This window comes from Prosopis cineraria, unplaced genomic scaffold, assembly GCF_029017545.1.
Source record: "Prosopis cineraria cultivar Desert tree isolate PC_DT_omini unplaced genomic scaffold, ASM2901754v1 PC7, whole genome shotgun sequence".
NCBI classification, from domain to species: Eukaryota; Viridiplantae; Streptophyta; class Magnoliopsida; order Fabales; family Fabaceae; genus Prosopis; species Prosopis cineraria.
In genome coordinates, this window is record NW_026555338.1 from 32,393,537 (window position 1) to 32,411,853 (window position 18,317).

The window sequence follows — 18,317 nt, forward strand, 5'->3', positions numbered from 1 at the left end:
TAATAATTTTATATTTATTATAGGTTGTTTAATAGAAGTAAATATGAAAAGATAGGATTAGTTAAAAAATAAGTAACCACTTTATTGAGAGATGGAATTCAATTAAAAATGTATTACATTTTTTAACGAAAGGAGTAGAAGATTTTAATTTGGTATACAGAATACTAGTTTTCCTTTTTTACACAAAATATTAAATTTTGAATATATTAAAGGAGACTAAGAGGTTGAATAAAAAATACATTTTTACTGGGAAAAATACAGATTGTTTGGTGATAATAAATTCAATAAATATTGTACAAATAAATTATCTGAAAATTTGAATATTTTATCTTTATATCCCATTTTTATTATCAATCGTATTCATGTAGACTTTTTATATTGAAATGATCCACCTATCAGATTTAAAAATTAATAATTATATTGGATTAATAAAAATAATTTCCTATTAATCAAGCAAAGAACTAAGAGCCCGTGAGAATTTGACTGACCGAAAACAGAAATAAAAGAGCCGGAGAGAGTGAAAAGGTGGCCTTGTAACAGTTATCTTTGACCGTCTGTATGAATCAATTAGCCACAACTTCAGGTGGTCTTGTAACTTCAGGTGGGGCTTCAATTAGCCACAACTTTTGGTTTTGAATCTCAAGAGCCATGTTGATCCTTTTTAATAAAAAACCACGTATTAAAAATTAGATTGATAAACTACGATAACGTTTCCAACACAGGGATCAAAATTCAATCTGGATAATAAACTCAAGATATTACAGGATATCATGCGATCTAGTATCAAAAAAAAAAAAGACTAATAAACCACTACCTCCAATTTAGGAGATAGAGGTTGATGAAGGGTATTTAATTATTAGTTTTAGTTGAACTTGTGTGGATATTTTTTTTTTTCTTTTTAGTGCAATAGATTTTTTATCTTCCCATTCAAAAAAATTAGACTAATAATCAATCAAGTAAGGGTAAAAATAAGTTGGACCAATTTATGCTTTAATCAAATAAACCTGAACCTGTGTGATAAATCAAAGGCCTGAATCTGACTTGAAGTTTATATAAAGCTTTTTTTTAATGACTCAAGCTTGAGTCTACTTAAAGCTTGGCTAGCTTACAAGCCTATTTAAAATAAAGCTTTTTAAATAGGCTCGCATTTTAGTTTTAAACATTTCAAATATACTTTAAAACTATTATAATATATAATATATAATATATAACCTAATTTATCAATTACAATAGATAAGAATTAAAAGGACTTACTAACTATAATATAATATAACAATAAAGTGATAATATTAAAATTAACATATAAGTTAAATATAATTAAAAATATAACTAGAAGTAATAAAGAATAAATTGATTAAAAATCATAAGATGAAACTGATGTGTTTATAATATAGTACATAATATATATAGGCTAGCCTGTTAAACTTATAAGTTAGGCCTTGAAAAAATGGACATGACTTATTTAATTAAATAGACTTAATTAAAGGCTTGGACTTATTTAGTAAATAAACTAAACTAGACAATAGGCCTCTGTCAAGAGTCTAATCTATTCTTACCCCCGTAGTCAAGGCAATAATTTAAGGATTAATTATTAAAATTGTAGTCAAATTGTAGTTAGACTAATAATATAAAAAAAATATTCCATTAAACAAATTAAAGTAATGATTCAATGGTTTATCAGGCCAACCCGATTTTAAATACTATGATGATAAAAGAATAATGTGGTAGAGATATAAATTGCATGTTAAATAGAAACAAATTTAATACAGTTAATTCAATTTTGTTTAAAAAAAAAATGCCTCGTGCCATGCTATTGATACAATGATGAAACTGTTAAATAATAGATGACGAATCAAACTGGATAATAATGATAATAATAAAAGACATTGATTGAATAAGAGATTGAAAGCAAAAGAGGAGATTGATAGCAACCTTGATGTTGTTAAAATAGAAATTTTGTGTAAACTCATTAGATCACATTGATTTACCACTTCACCTGAATTGCATGTTAACCTTGATGTTAAAGAAATTAGAACTAGCCAAACAAATATCATCTGAACAAATTTAAAACTTCAGAGAATTTGTCGTCTAGTGTTAAACGTGGGTATAATTGTTTGGATATTCCTCAAAGAAATTATGTATAATTTGATATCTTTAAATAAAAATACAAGTGTCATTCAACTAATTTCACACCTAACAAACTAATCAAATCAAATTTGTTTTTTAAAATTATAATATTTTTCATTATCACCCCTATTTACTTGCATTAAATTTTAAGGAGACTGCACATTTCCTACATGAACTATTTGACTTTTAACTCACTTTTTTATTATTCACAAAATATCCTAATATTCTCTCATTAGAGACAATCTTGTTCAGGACATAATCAGGTGCTAAATGTGAACACTTTTTCTAGTGAAAATTTCAATTTCAGTTCTGTATGTGATGAGAGACTAACCTTTTACGTTAAATCCAATCATGCTGGTAACACTCACTTTTAAATTGCAGCCAAAAGCAAGACAGGAAAGGATACTTCATGCACGAAACATTACCCAAAAGTAAATCATAGTTTGCACTAGAAAAATTTTCTAAAGCATGACTGCAGTTGCACTGGAAGAGTGTTTACACCCAAATGTAAATAAACAAATAAACAAAAAAAAAAAACATTCAGTCATATTAATTGCCGCTGCAGTTTCAGTTCATTTCATGATAAATCACCGTTGATGGTGATAAAATCAATGACTCAAGTACAAACCAATGCCAACCTCTTGACCATTATAAAAACTAGTAATAAAAATTAGGAAACTTTTTAAACTTCACCATCAATTATTATTTAGCTTGCTGGGTTGGATTGACAAGCTTCCCGTGTAATGTCTTTATTAGCTTTGAACGGTGAGATTCCTCAGAAGTCTCAACCCATTAAAAGGCTAAAAAACACAAGGCATGGCCCACAGATGTAAATGAAGGCACTTCTTTCTACTCTCATGTTAACTAGCGGTGGACCCTCGTGAGAAGCTTGCTTCTTTCACAACCCCGCATGCTCATTTCTTCTTTCTCGCTCCATTCAATCTCACCAAAATATATTCATTCCTTCCACTCTCGTCTCTTACTTCACAACACTACTACACATCCTCACACGCTCTCACAGACACAGACCCACACATTCATGGCAGAAGCCTTGTGGGACTTGGAAGACAAACTAAAGCTTTCAACCCAAGGGGCTCTTCTGATACTAGCCTCTGCATGCTTTGCACTTGCTGCAATCTGCACCTTTGTTGTGCTCAAAAGGAAGGCTAGGAAGAACAGAATTGCTCATCAAGAAGTTGACATTGGCAATGGTGAGACTGAAATTAGCACGATGGAATGGTCAGAGCCGAGGTGTGGCTGGATCTCGGTGAAAAGCGTGTTAATGGGGTCGGTGCAGTGGAGCTGGGCATGCAAATGGAAGGCGAATGTAGGGAGCCAGAGGAAGCTGCTTGGATTAGAAAGGGGCAGTGTTGAAATTGGAAGACAGAGTCATAACTCAGCGTCTGCAGTGTGGCAAAGGCCTATACTGAGGGGGGAGAAGTGTGAGCTGCCAAGGTTTAGTGGCCTAATTCTCTATGATGAAAAGGGGAGATTGCTTAGAGATTCTGAGGACGAAACTAGATGCAATGAAAGTTTGAACCAGGTAATCAATCTGTCACCTTGACATTCTTGCATTGCATGGTAACAGAACCCGGTTCTTCTTAACAGATTCGAGCTCATTAATGGTAAAACATAGAGAGTAAAAGACAAATAGTGGGATGAACCACTAATTGTTCTATCATTCTGATCTTATAGCTTGTTTAATCAAAATGGCATATCAGAATCAGACCTTAATAATGTAATGAAACGTTGCTGATAAGTTATACATGCTCTGATGCTCATGTCATCTGTCATAACAGACTCACAAGTAGATCTGATAAATAAAAGAGTTAGATTAAGTTTAGCATACTTATCTCTGACTTCGTGGGTGTTTTGTGCAGGGAAAGAGAGTGGGTACCGTGAGAACTACTCTAAGAGATCTACTGTCATCTTAGTTCTCCTACTCCTTGTAAGTTGTAAAAGGCATCCAAGTTTGACAGTAAAGACATGTGATCTAGTTTTAATATGCAATGATCATCTTACCATATCGAAGCAGTGTATTTCCCTTTCATTGGTAATTAATGAACCCATCTGAATAAGGTTAGAAAGCTTCAAACCCACAATTCTATATACAGCATAGACAGCAGTAAAACCAGAGAAAGGAAATACACACAGAAAAGGCAAAGAACATTGGGAAGTTGAGAAACACTTGGAAAATATAGAAGCAGACAATTATTGCTCGCCTCCCACATTTATGAAAAAACCTTTTTTCTATAATGATCATTTAACTTTATAATTAGTGCTTGCATGTGATTTGGCAGTTAATTATTGAAGAGTGGTATTAAATTATTTACTTCAAGAATAATGTGTATGCAACAAAGGTTCACTTTCGCCATTGATCACTGTCAGCAAAGGTCGCTTCAAGAATTAGAACGGGATAGCATTGCCCACCAGATATTTCAAAACTAATTTAGAACCTATGAAGTAACAATAGCATTCCAAAATCTAGATCAAAGTCTAACATAGAAAGGCGACTCATGCATGTTTTGAATTGCCCCAAACGTGTGCAGGCTCAAATTCTTTTTAAATGAATTTTATTTTTGATAACTAACACATTATACAATTCATGTTGCCAACCACATCTAGCGAGATAAAGCTTCTCCCTCTCCTTCTTGTGTTATAATATATTATGCAAAAGAGAACACATTATTCTTGTGTTATAATATACTGGCACTGGAAGATAGATCGAACAAAAACGATACAATAAAGAATGTTTACTTTTGTTTTGCGGCAATAGTATCGGCATTATGCTATCAAGCATCAAGATAGAAATGAATAATTGAATATCATTCTATGAATGCAAGGATTTGCATCCTCTTATTTGCACAAATAGTATGCCCCCTTACTGTCTTTCATTTGAGTATTGGATCTTACAACAAGAAGCCCCAAGGTAGGTTTCATCACAGGCTGTGAAACTGAAAGAACAGATAAAATGTGTATCTGACTTTACCTTCTTGTCGAATGTGTCATGCATATGGCACTAGCAAAGGTTCTCTAGAGTCTTCTACAGATGCTCTCTTGTAATAGAAGTATAATACCAGCTGAATCGATCCCAAAATGGATCCTACCCCATTTGGTGCCTAGAAAATCAAACACAGATGAATGCTTGAGTGATGTTATATGCGCATTGTAAATCACATATATGAATCAATTACAAAAAGGAAAGGAACCTTACATAAACAAAAGCATCCTGATTGAGCAATCCATAAATAAAGAAAGAGGTGCTCATTAAGAAGGTGGAAAGAGAGAGATAAAATGGCATATAGTCAACACTCCTTGTCTGTATCACCAATTTCTGGAAAATACATTGGGATTCATCACTAAAGTCAATCAACTAAGCTAACTGATGCAGAAAATTTTACATAAGATGGCTACTATGAAGCAAGGATACTTTTCAATTCACACAAAAATACGTTTTAAGATTAGTTTATATGCAATGGCAGAGCCACGTTTAGGTGAGGGTGGCATCCCCTCACTTTGGGAAAAATTACAAGTAGGATATATAAATGTTACAATTTTGCACCCCTTACTTTTGTATTTTGCACCCTTTGAACTAAATAAAAAAATATTTAGGCTCAAAAAATTATTAGATGTGTAATATTTTAATGATCAAGATAAGATATGAAAAGCATATTTACATAAAAGATCATATTAATATGTCCAATATAATTTTCTAAAATGAAAAATGATAATCAATCTACTTATGTTTTTACAATTTTAGTCTTGGTGTAATTATTATTTTTCATTATTTAAATTATTAATTTTTAAATTAAATTATCTCACACCTCTCGACTTTAGATCCTAGTTCCGCCACAGACTATGAGTAGATAATTGTTTGGATAAATATTTTAGCACAGCTGAAACTTACAATTATAAACAAGGGAGAGGCAAACATTGATATGAGAGTAGCACAACTCAGAAATCCCACAAACATTCGCCGCGTTGAATGATTGGTTATTTGCAAGCTTACAGTTACAATGATTGCAAATATGCATAAAACAGCCAGCAGCAATCCAAGCATTCTTACCTACCAAATCGCAGGTCTTAGATTATGACAATCTAATCAATAGTCTTATGGTATTATCACAAGAATAAGTCTAAAGCTTTCAGAAGAGTAACCTTTTTTGCATTCTCTGCATGTACAATGAAGACAATTATGTACACAAACTGAAATACAGCTCCAACTGAATTGACCGACATGACCATCATATTATCAGAAGATATGAGTGGCGAGCCATACCACATGCTGATCAAGCAGTTCAATAGAGCATAAATATAAGGCAACCCTGAGAACATTTCTGTTGACCCATTTCTGATAATCCTCTTAAACGTGGATCTACATTTCAAACAAGAGCAAACTTTAATCGAGAAAGCAAACATTTTAAGTTCTTCTGAGCTCAAGAAATCTCAGAGAAAAACTTACACGGGCGAAACAAATAAGCCCAAAGCAAATATGTTCCCTGCATATAGTCAAGTAAAAGAAGAGGTTAAAGGAGTCATTTCCCGAAGATGCAGATTTTCTTGCTGGTTCATGAGCAAAACTTCATAAACCCAGAAACTAAGACCCAGACAAGAAGTACCGGCGATTCCTGCTGCATCTTTGCAGATTGTATAGACGGAATTTGCGGGAGAAAGAATCATCAATCTTCAAATACAACTTCCAGGGAAACCTCAACAAGAAACGCCTAAAAACGGTAAAAGCCAAACCAAGCCAGAGCAGGCATTACACATAAATACTCTCAAATCGTTAATTTATCCACGTTTTCCACATGTGATTTTCATACTTATCCAGTATCCACTCGATGCTACAGTGTAAAAAGAATTGTTGACGATCGGAGCAGAAAACCCGGCATGAGCCCTTGTGTAGGATCAACTCATACTCATATCGCCGAGCAGTTCAAAGACGATGACCTGGATAGTTGGACTGCAGATAAACAACTTGCTGATGTTTACTATATTTTCAGCAGAATGTGCATAAACTTAACACTAGACGTTTGATTCAGGTAAAAAAGAAAAAGAAAAAAAAAACACAGAACGTTTGAAATAAAATCACTTGCTCATCGGGAGAAAAAAAATGTCAAACAAAAGTTCACTTACCACAGTAGGATCCGATTGGGGAGAGGGTAAGCGAAGATTATGTGGTCATGTGGGGCCAATCTTACAAATTTTGGGTCGTTCAAGCGCATTTTCTCCTAATTTTATAAATTGTTACTCCTTCACTAAAAAATGTATGAAATTTTTAATTAAATTTTATCTCAATAAATAATTACTTATTTTTTAAGTAACTCTATCTTTTTATATTTATTTCTATTAAATATTTTATAATAAATATAAAATTATTATTAATAGAGATATTTTAAAAAAAATAATTATACTTTAAAAAATTAAAAATATTTATATTTTTTAACGTTTAATTCTTTTTAAACGGAAGGAGTACAAATCATCTTATTTAACTTCCGCGTCATTGGATCACTGTTGTCTTCAGGATAAGATATTCCTCTGGAGATGATAAGCATGCTACATGCTTCTAGTCCCATTCTACTTTTTTAATCTGAATATTCTAATCTATTATGAATTACCTATTATCATCCATATATAAATTAAAAGTACATTTTTTTACCCGTGGAAACTTAGAACCACTTTTTTCTATCATCTATCTCTCCTTTATATTTAAAAATATATGATAAAACGAAGGAAAATGATCATTAATAAAACAGAATAAGATAAAATGAGATGGAGTAAAATGAAATTGAACAATTTGTTGTTTGAAAGTTTTATTAAAAGAATAAATAATTTTATTTAATTATTATTTCAAAATAATTACAAAATTAATATATTAGAATTAAATATAATTATACTTTTTAATTTTACAATAAATGGAGCAAAAGAGTGAGAGGAGGTAAGAAAGATGAAAGTAATTTTATAATATTATAATATTATTATTTATATGATATCATTTCACTTTTTACCTCCAAATTGGAAGGTCAAGAATGAATTTAGAATAGCAATAGTTTGAAAGATCACCCCAAACCATTCTACTCTTGTAGGGTCAAAAAACTGGGTTTATGATGATAAGTGATAGTTTAAAAGATCATCTCAAGCCAATCTCTTTTTGTAACAAATTCTCTTAAATAATAAGATAAAGCTTCTAGCCATTTCATTCTATTTCATCTTAATAAAAACTCCCAAACATTGCTATTTTTGACAATTTTTTTTTCTCAATTTTCCTTCTCCCTGTTCTCCTTTCATTTCTCTTCATCTAGATCGGGTATTATTTCATGAGAAGCTAGTATGAGGCGTATATGATTGTCAGGAGACTGGGAGTTGGCATCCCCAGCTCCAGAACTTTTGAGCTTGATCGCATGCTTTGACAGGATCAAGTCACACTAGTATTCTGACAATCACCGTTTGTTTTGGAACAATGTTTACAAAATTGAATTGAATATTGAATCAACAAAAATCTATAATTTACGATTCACATGGTTCAATCATGGTTCAATTGGATTGGACCAATGATCAAACCGATGATATAATAATTAAACTAAAAAATTATATATATATATATAATAATTTAAATATAATATGAAATTGCTGCTTAACTTTAAAAAAATCAAATATTTTAAGTTTATTATGACTTAAAAAACCACATAATACAACATAACATCAAATGATTAAAAAAATTAATCATTTTCTAAAAAAATAAATAAATAACAAAAAATGTTTTTTAACAGTCCGGTTCTTGAAACCAAATCCTATTTTTAGCCTGATTTTGGTTTTCAGTCTGACGGCTCAATCTTCAAAACAGTTTTTATATATTGATTAAACTGAATTTCGGACTCGTCGACGGTCAGACCAGTCCAATCTATTTTTAAAATCACTACTTTAAAATTATATAAAACTTTATTTTCTTATTTCATGAGTCTGAAATTATCCCAACCAAAAAAATGATACTCAAGTTCATAAAGCCTGATTCGACTGAATCCTTCCTGTATCATTTTTTCCTCCACGTTTATTCACGTTTTTACGTGTTCATATATGCTGGTCGGATTTGAGTCTGTTTCCTACTCTCTCCCAATAAATTTTTTCATACTCAATCGTAACCATTCATTTAATTATTATTTTACTTTAATGATATGATATTGTTAATTATAATATTAAAATAAATAAATTATCCGTTTTCATTACTTAAATGTTTTTGAAAATAAAATTAAAATGCTTATTAACGATAACCATTAAATTAATATTATAATTAATAATCTCACATCATTAAACTAAAATAATAATTAAATAAATAATTAAGATTGGATATGGAAAAATATTCTGGGAGAAAGTATGGAAAAAATCTAAATACTATATTGATCTGGTCTGGCCTCTCCTCCTCGCACGAAGTGCTGTTGACCTTTCCGTGTATATCTCGCATGTTGTCATCCAAAAAAGAATGTGTTTTAAAAAGCAGCCTTGCCCACATAAAAGAGAAGGAAAATAATAAATCTGATTCAATATTTTTTTTTAATTATTGATAAGCATTCTTTTATTGGTTGCAACTAGCAATTATTCCCCACTGTGATGCGCCGTACGACGGGAAGCATACCCGTGCATAAACTCAATTAAAGAATAATTTATAAATAAATATTATAACAAAATTACAATAATTATCAGGGCCAAGCATCTAAAATCTAAATCATATTATTATAACCACAATGTTGTTGAATATAAAGAAATTAAATTGTAAAAATACTTCTTTAGACAGGAAGAAAAATCAATAAATTCTTAATAAATATAATAGTTCATTTCAGTTTGGAAAAAGATTTTTTTTTTTAATTCTTTGTATCAACTGAACACTTCATTCTCCACAAAAAAGTCAAAGCAACAATGAAAGTCCAAAAGCAAATAACCAAACGAAAATGAATGACAAACAACAAAGCCCGAAAAAAAAAAAAAAGCAAACAACGAAATTAAAGTGCAGCATCAGGATCAGCCAATACCCATTCTATCATCTGAATGCAGATGCTCCTCTGCAGACGACCCAGCTCTCATGGCATCTACAGCTATCAAATTAAGCAAAGGAAGTGGACGTGTTGACACCCATACACATCCTTACAACCACCAATGACCAACAAATCAGCTACTTTGTTACCTTCACGCCTGGTGAAAGAGATGGAAAAACTAGCATTGGGCATCATCAAATCTATGATATCTAAGACCACATCTCTACTAAACCATTCACATAATTCTGGTCTTCGATCTTGAATACAAGAAACAAGAGTGGAGCAATCAATCTCAAACACAACCTTATCTCTTCCTAAATCTATGGCAAGCATCAAAGCCTTTTTCAGGGACATAGCTTCTATCATAAATGCTGATTGGGACTTAATTTTCTCCACAAATACCCATTGGAACTCACTAGTATGGTTCCTACAGACAATTCCAATTGCTGCAATACTTTTTTTGTGGTGGAAAGCCCCATCATAATTAATTTTCAAATAGCCATTTGGTGGAAAACGCTAAACACATTCAAGATGCATAGAGCCATTGTCCTCCTCTCCCAGACCAGATCTACACCACACATTCCAAAATTCAGTTACAGCACTTTTAGCTCTTGTAATCACAGCCAAAGGGTCCACTTTATTATGGTTAAAAACAGAGATATTTCTAGTGGTCCATATTATATGAGAAACATCGTAGTCCATAAAAGGACTATTCAAGCCAGTGATACTGAGCCACCAATTTTGAAAATAAGAAATCATGCATGGATCAACTCAAAACGATAAATCACAACCAAACCAAACGTACCTCATCCAGGGCACAAAAAAAAGCATATGTTCTACAGTTTCAGGATCAGCTTTGTAGATGGGGCGTAACTCAACATTCCAACTCCACCTCTGGACAAGAGCTGCATTGGTTGCCACAGCATTTGATAATATCCGCCACACAAAGTGTTTGATTATGGGCAAGGGGCGTCTCTTCCATGGCTTCTTCCAGATATCAGTGGGAGTGATGGTTGATGTACTGGCTCTAGCTGCATCTATAAATTCATGTTTCTGTGCTTTTTTAATGCCCTTCTTTGATTGAAAATGCCATTCCACTCTAACGGATTGAATTATACCAACAATACAAAATCTCCCAAGCAAATAACTTTTTATAGATATTCACAAACAACATTGCACAAATTCAGTTAAAGTCATTTACACAAAAACATGTAATAGCTAAATTGATTACAAGTGTTTTGCTTCAAGAAAATGAGCGTAGTATCCAACATGAATTATCATGTTGGCCCAATCACACGGAAGCTGAGATTTTAATTTCTGCGTTTAAAAGTCTTTCAAGAAAAGGTGAGTCATGAGATGAGAATTGTTTCGACAATGTCTAAGATTATGCCATCTGCTGGGCTTTCATGATAAGTAATTTAAAATACATGTAACATCCTAACGCCAAAGAAAATAAAACATGAAAAAATACATTTAATTTGCTCAATATATACATGTTTCAAATTAATTGGCAATTATAAATTTTAAAAACTTTAAAAATTGCACTGAAATTTTGCAACTTCAACATATTTTATTGCGAAATATATTGTGAAAATAATTAACTTGATGATATATATGCTTTAAACTTACTATAACATAAATTTATTTATTACCTCCTTAGAGTCAAAGCTACATAAATAAATGAAAATGCTTATTTCACTTAAAAAAATGAAGCTGCTTATAATTATAAATGTCCCCAAATAAATAGGAAAATGTAATCTTGCAAAGATCAAAACATTAAGAGTAAGGAAATCTAAAATAAATTTAAACCACATAGAAAAGTGGCAATCATGTCCAGGCATTAATATATGAAAAGTCCTCAACCTCTTCCAAATTTGTATACAGGTACAAAAGATAAGTGACAGCAAATAACTTCAAATTAAAATTGATGGTTAAAGGGTCCAACCTAATCAAAGATTTAGAGTGCTGGGCCCCTATCAAATAGCAATATGCATACGAAATTTATCAAAGTGTTTCTTTGATTTGTCGTAAGAGTACAAATACCATTACCACTCAAGAAGCCATAAGAGCAACATTCATTATAATCTATTTAATTTCAAAAAATAAGCCTTCAATTAAGAATGCCCTATTTTTACATGTCATCTAGTGAGTTCATGTGGCTTGGAGATCACAACCAAGTATGCTAGCAAAACATAATTTTTGAAATACATGTTGATTTTTCTAAATGCTGATAAGCAGCACAACATTGACTCAATAAAAACTCAAGAAATTAAATTAAACGATGAGGCGCTAAAGATACTAAATAAAGTTCATTTTGGAAAATCTGCTTTTTAGGGAAGGAGATATTCTTCAAGCCATCTATGATGGAACCATTGGAAGTTCAACCAAATCAAGTGTTCAAAAGAAAATCATTGGTTCACAAAAGATTAATTTTGGAGGGAAACTAAAGAAATAGCTTTTTTTTTCCTTTGCCATATGACATGAAAATAACTTTATTCTTAGGACAAATTCAGCAAATATTTATACAGTTGGAAAAAAAATTCACAGTTCATGGAAATAACATCAAAAGAGAGAGCAAGTTCTCAAGTCCTGCATCTGCTCCGAGCACAAAAAACAGCTATAGACACTGTCATGACAGATATAGATGGTAGTTATACAGATAATTTCCACACTGAAGGAATAATTATCAAATGCAATAATCAACAACCATGTACTCAAGAAAAAATATCGATACTCCTTATAGGAAAATTGAGGAAGCACATGGCAGAATCCAAGAGAGACATCAGTGTTGTTGACATGTTCAAAAATTAGGCTTGGAGCCTTCGATTGTTGGTCTCTAACAATATCAGGCAACTATACAATATTAGGCCCTCACAAAGATTCTGTAATATTTTGATCTCTCCCTTGATCTGCATTATGAAGGAGGAGCATATGAGTTTTCTTCAACACTTGGAAAAAGAGGTCGAGGAATGTTTAGACCTTACAGGAATTGTTGAATTATAAATTAAAGAAAAAGAGACTCTAAATCACAAGGGCATCTTTAAATAATTTAATGGAATTGACTAAAACTTCCTTCAATAGTATGACCTCCTGTCTAACTATTCACATCCAAGAATACAAAGAAACTACTCTTTTTGAAAAGATACATTTCCCTCGACTTGTGTATATACATGTATGCATACATACATATATATATCAGCATATGCGGAAGTAATTTTAGAGGATATAGCTCTACTATTCAGTTTCATCTTAAGCTTCGCTGGTTACGAATGTACTATTAATTAATATATCACGAAAGAGCAAGCAAAATGGAAAGAGCAACAGTGATGAATACCTTTCATGGGAACCTGATTTCTGCTAAGTCTCCTGCTCTAAAAAATAGAAGTTCATCTTTCTCTTCTTATCAAAGGCCCAATGAGGCAATTAGTTGCCAACTACATCTCACCATTGGTCTTAGTAGATGTAGAGCTGTGGATGATTCTAGGATAAAGCAGCTAAGCAAAGAAACCCCAATGACAGAGGTCTTAGATAGAGTAGTTAAGCAATGAAAATATACTCTGGTACTTCTATGATCTTAATGGTAATTACTATTATTTCAAAAATTAATCTTAAATGAAGTAGTTAAGCATATTGAACAAAGAGAGAATGGACTTCTTGCTTTCTCAAGAAACAAAATGAAAAGTAAAATGAGGATCGAGAACCATAGAGCTAAGACCAACCTGATATCCACACCACATTCAAATAAACGACGAAACATTCTGGAGAACCCACAAATCAGCAACAAAAGGGAAAGATCCCAAGACAATATTTCATTAGGGATTCCCACCATGACCTGAATCCCACTTCCCCCAAGAGCCTTGACAACATCATGCTCCGCTTCAAACAACTACGCCAACCTGATAATTCAACAATTTCTTGAACAAAAAGAGTCAAATTCATGATGAAAGAGATGAATAAAAGGGAAAAAAGAAAAAGAAAACCACCAAGGTTTGCAAATAAATCCACCTCTTCTGAGCTTTGATGTTTTTGCTGCTTTTCATTTACCCGAAGCTCCATCTACTCACTGAAAGATGGCTACTGAACATGAAGAATTAAGGATGTGACGGCCTCTCCTTCTAGATCAAAATGGAAGAAGTGAAGAACAGTAAGGAGAGACACAGAGCAATGCGAGTAAATTTGAAGACACTCAAAGCGTGAACCTGTTGCTCCGAGGTGGCCACCGTGAGAACTCACACTCCCGAGTAAGGCCGTGTAAGCTATAAGGCAAGTGAGGCAATTAGCTTAGCCCTCCAAAAAATTTCTCAACACCCTGTTGCATGCATGTGTGTGCGAGCGCGTAATTAATATTTGTATTATTATACACTTAATTGTAAATACAAGAAAATAAAAAGTAACATTAATTGCTGAACTCATTATCCACATAAAAAATAATAGTGAAATTCACAACATACTACTTTGTACTCCATCAGCCTATTTTAAATCCCTCTTATAGTCTCACTTTTCATTTTTACCTTTTCTTATACTAAAGCCTAAAATATTGAAAATATCAGTATCAATACCTTGTGTAATTTTAGACCATTAAGACACATTTTTAAGGCTTATTAAAATCATGTTTATAATTTATATAATTATTATTGATTTTTCACATTAATCATTGATATTATTAATCTTAATTATATATTTTTTGTTAAAAATATATTGCCACCCCATATCAGTGACATTAATAATATTTTACATTCTATTCTAATATATAAGTTGGAGTAGAAGGATTTTGTAAATGCTGATTTTCATTTCACTATTGAATTAATTTAGTGTTTTATTAAAATTATTATACTATAAAATTTTAATATATAATTTTGTGAAAAATGACGAGTGGAATTTTTTTAAAGGAACAATTACAGATGCTAAGTTTCGTTAATCAAGATTCAATAATATGATTTTCATCGCTTTACGCTTCAAAATTCTGTCTCATTATCTGCACCTGAGCTCTCTCCCTCGATAACCCACGGACGAGAAAGTTGAGCGGAGGAAGTATGGGATGCTAAGGCAGATCTTGAACCAGAAAAGAGAAGAGGTGAAAGGAAGAGAAAAGAAGGGAGAAGAAGGAAGAACGAGTTCAAATATGCAATTTGCCCAAAAAATTTGAATCACACATGGCTTTGGATAAAAGCTAGCCAAATGAGCATGCGTTGGAGCCACATTTATATGACTGGTGTCTCGTGAGAGGAGCCATGATGAAGCCATGTAGCCCATTTTTATTTTTTATGTTATATTGATATATTCTAGACATAATTAATTAGGCACTAAATATGGATACATTTTTTAAGGGAGGATTTGATTATAAATCATCACATTATAAGATATTAATTCCTTCTATTGGATTTTAATCTCATTGGCAAATCTAATTTAATATTAGCTTTGAGTTTATTTACAAAAAAATACTTTCTTTATTAAAAAATGTAAGATATTTTTAATCTTTTAAGGTGTAATTATTACTTTTTTTAAGTGTCCTTATGAGTGTCCTTATGAATAAATAGCTTTATATTTATTGTAAAATGTTTAAAAGAAATAAATATAAAAAAATTAATTTAAAAATAAATAATTATTTTATTGAGAGTGAAATTAAGGATTGCTTGTTAAATTTAAATCATCTGTTTTTTTTTTAAATAATATCGCTGGTAATGGTGATACGATGAAAATAAAGTTAAACAGAGGGTGCCTTGCTGACGCATTTCTTATTTTCAGAAAAAAAATAGTGGATGACATTTGGCCACCGATGTCATCTTTTTTTATCAATTCCATTGGTATATTTTATACTTAAAGCGCGTGGCAGCAACAGGGCATCGTGTTTTTCTTGGTTACAGCTCACAGCGATCAAACACCGTATTCATTCCTCAATTATAGTCATGGACCCAACCCCCGCTCTGGTTTGTGTTGTGGCTGCATCCCCTACCTCTAAAAACTTATTCTTTTTAAATTATTATATTTTTATTTTAAAATAAGTTTTAAATTTTCAGTTAAATCAAGATTTAAAGTATTGATATAACATACAGATAATAATGGCTTGGACTCCTTAAACGTTATTTTATGGTTCAATTGTTAGCGGTGTGTATGAAAAAACATTACTTAAAAGAGAACAATCCCTTAAATTATGTTCAAATTTTTTGATAAATTAGTTTCACGACTGTCAGCCATAAAGATACCTTAAGCAACAAAGAAAAAGGTATTGATATAAATTTAAACCATCCTTATCATATACTCTCACTATTACAAAATATGAGATATTTTTAATTAAATATTACCTTTTAATAGAGTAATTACTTTTGTCTTTAAGCTAATATTATCTTTGCATATTTACCCTTATTTAGTTGGGTGTTTTATTATCAAATAAACATAAAATAATTTATTCATTAGGGGTACCTTAAAAAAACAATGATTAACCTTGAAACACTAAAAATGTCTTACATTATTCAATTTCTGACCTCTTAAAAAATGTTTTATATTTTTTTAAATGAGAAAGTAAGTTTTTTGTTTTCAAGGCTCAGTTCATGTGTTGCATTAGCAATACAACACATTAATATAATTCCTTAAAAAAATACATTAATATCATTGTAATATAGGATAAACTAGGAATGTTTCACGAGATAGAAGGAACCATCTTGTCTCAAGAAGTTAATAATACTAAATGAGATAGGATCAGATTGGAATGTCTGAATAAAGCAAACAAGACATATAAGAGAGATTTGAAAAATAACATTTATCAAATTACATAACTTGTTAAGTCTAAAATTAAAACAACATGAATAAATAAATTTAATTATTGAGTTACAGCAACTATAATTTAAAATGAAAAAAATATAATTATAACAATTATAATTTAAAGTGAAGTACACAATAACCATAAATGACTTCTAACTCACAAGTGCTATAATGTTAAGCTATATAATTTAAGTAAGTATATGGTTATATAAAAAGAAAATAAAATAAATAAACAAATATATACTCAGACTCTAATTAAATAAATTAAAACATTGCTTGTTCACATAAGGGAATTCCATTTAAAATTTAAATTTATTTGCCAATAAAAATTAGCCAAATTAGTAAAGGCACGACTTATAACTGCAACAACAACAATAATAATATGGGTTCAAATTTTGCTTGTGAAAAACATGACAATCTGTTCTCGGATATAATCAAATAGGCCGTTCCCTGTCAAAGATTCTAGTGTCATGGTGTTGAGGAAAATTATCCTTCCACATGTCAGGCGATTTGCATTCGGTGACGAGCGAGCTCATGAGGGCCAAACTTGGCCCTTCATTTTAATTCAGATTGATCCCTGCTGCTGTTCACTTAAATTAATTTTTAACTATGTTTAATATTACATTTATTAATATAAAAATTATAAAAAACTTAAAATTTCAATAAATATGTTCATTGCCAATTTGATAGTACAGATTTAATCTAGCATTTTATTTTAATATTAAAAAATTTATAAATTTTATAAATTAATTATTTAAATGTATTTTACATAGTCCAGATTTAATATTAAAATTATACTTTTTATTTCAATAAATATAATGTTAAAAATATTTAAAAATTAATCTTAATAAACAGCAAGAATCAATTTAAATTGAAATGGAGGGCCATGCTAGTGGTCCTAATGAAGGTGCTTGGATCCACAATGAGAGTGGAAAAGTTTTTTTTTTTTTTTTGGGACAAAGAGAGAGAAATTAGGTCATTCTCTTTAACACATATACTCTTCTTATTCTATTTATATGATATTTCAATTTGTCCACACATATTGAGAGAATTTTGTTATAGCATTATTAAAGTCGTCTAAAAGTATCCAAAATTTTTATTTTTACTCGTATTAAAACCTTCAACACACTTTATGAGATTAATAATAAAAAGTATTGATAGATAAAATTGAAAAATCATAATGTAATATCAAGAAACACCTTATATGGACTAGGTTTTATCCTTTTCATCGTGTAAGTAAGATGTAGGAAATACATTGATACTATATAACAATAAGAGTGTTAAAATAACAATAGAATATTAGTGAAATGGGTTTGTCTCTCGCAACATTATTAAACAAGATTCAAATTTCACTTAAAAAAAATATTCACGTTTATCCTCAAATAAGATTGTTTTTAATAGAGA

The 18,317-nt window shown here is 31.1% G+C and overlaps 2 protein-coding genes and 1 long non-coding RNA gene across 8 annotated transcripts; 1 reads left to right on the top strand and 2 right to left on the bottom strand.

Annotated features, from left to right (window-relative positions):
- Nucleotides 1-3,166: 3,166 nt before the first annotated feature.
- Nucleotides 3,167-4,129, top strand: LOC129316747 (uncharacterized). Its single transcript, XM_054961130.1, has 2 exons — nucleotides 3,167-3,670; nucleotides 4,008-4,129. Exons 1-2 carry the CDS (start codon nucleotides 3,167-3,169, stop codon nucleotides 4,059-4,061), a joined length of 558 nt encoding a protein of 185 aa, XP_054817105.1. The 3' UTR covers nucleotides 4,062-4,129.
- A 718-nt stretch (nucleotides 4,130-4,847) lies between these two features.
- Nucleotides 4,848-7,242, bottom strand: LOC129315114 (bidirectional sugar transporter SWEET2-like). Of its 3 annotated transcripts, XM_054958663.1 has the most exons (7): nucleotides 6,951-7,237; nucleotides 6,747-6,851; nucleotides 6,590-6,626; nucleotides 6,286-6,502; nucleotides 6,035-6,193; nucleotides 5,342-5,461; nucleotides 4,848-5,246 (listed from the first exon to the last, which is right to left on the bottom strand). In XM_054958663.1, the coding sequence occupies exons 2-7, from the start codon at nucleotides 6,805-6,807 to the stop codon at nucleotides 5,133-5,135; spliced, it is 708 nt and encodes a 235-aa protein (XP_054814638.1). In that variant the 5' UTR covers nucleotides 6,808-6,851; nucleotides 6,951-7,237; the 3' UTR covers nucleotides 4,848-5,132. The 3 variants fall into 3 exon arrangements, with proteins under 3 accessions (XP_054814638.1, XP_054814637.1, XP_054814639.1); XM_054958662.1 differs by having other exon boundaries at nucleotides 6,747-7,237; XM_054958664.1 differs by lacking the exon at nucleotides 5,342-5,461 and having other exon boundaries at nucleotides 6,747-7,242.
- Nucleotides 7,243-9,962: 2,720 nt separating this feature from the next.
- Nucleotides 9,963-14,453, bottom strand: LOC129316274 (uncharacterized). Of its 4 annotated transcripts, XR_008594728.1 has the most exons (6): nucleotides 14,354-14,453; nucleotides 14,160-14,269; nucleotides 13,874-14,050; nucleotides 13,489-13,648; nucleotides 10,960-13,063; nucleotides 9,963-10,722 (listed from the first exon to the last, which is right to left on the bottom strand). It is a non-coding gene; the product is annotated as an uncharacterized LOC129316274 (long non-coding RNA). The 4 variants fall into 4 exon arrangements; XR_008594727.1 differs by having other exon boundaries at nucleotides 14,160-14,400; XR_008594729.1 differs by having other exon boundaries at nucleotides 13,874-14,068; nucleotides 14,160-14,400.
- Nucleotides 14,454-18,317: the final 3,864 nt, after the last annotated feature.

What these genes read in the sequence shown, in the direction of transcription:
- LOC129316747 (XM_054961130.1), top strand. Translation starts at nt 3,167, where the DNA reads ATGGCAGAAGCCTTGTGGGACTTGGAAGACAAACTAAAGCTTTCAACC. An exon ending in GCAATGAAAGTTTGAACCAG is followed by an intron (nt 3,671 to 4,007) that starts GTAATCAATCTG and finishes TGTTTTGTGCAG; the next exon opens with GGAAAGAGAGTGGGTACCGT.
- LOC129315114 (XM_054958663.1), bottom strand. Translation starts at nt 6,807, where the DNA reads ATGATTCTTTCTCCCGCAAATTCCGTCTATACAATCTGCAAAGATGCA. An exon ending in AGATGCAGCAGGAATCGCCG is followed by an intron (nt 6,627 to 6,746) that starts GTACTTCTTGTC and finishes GACTATATGCAG; the next exon opens with GGAACATATTTGCTTTGGGC. An exon ending in ATCAGGATGCTTTTGTTTAT is followed by an intron (nt 5,247 to 5,341) that starts GTAAGGTTCCTT and finishes TTGATTTTCTAG; the next exon opens with GCACCAAATGGGGTAGGATC.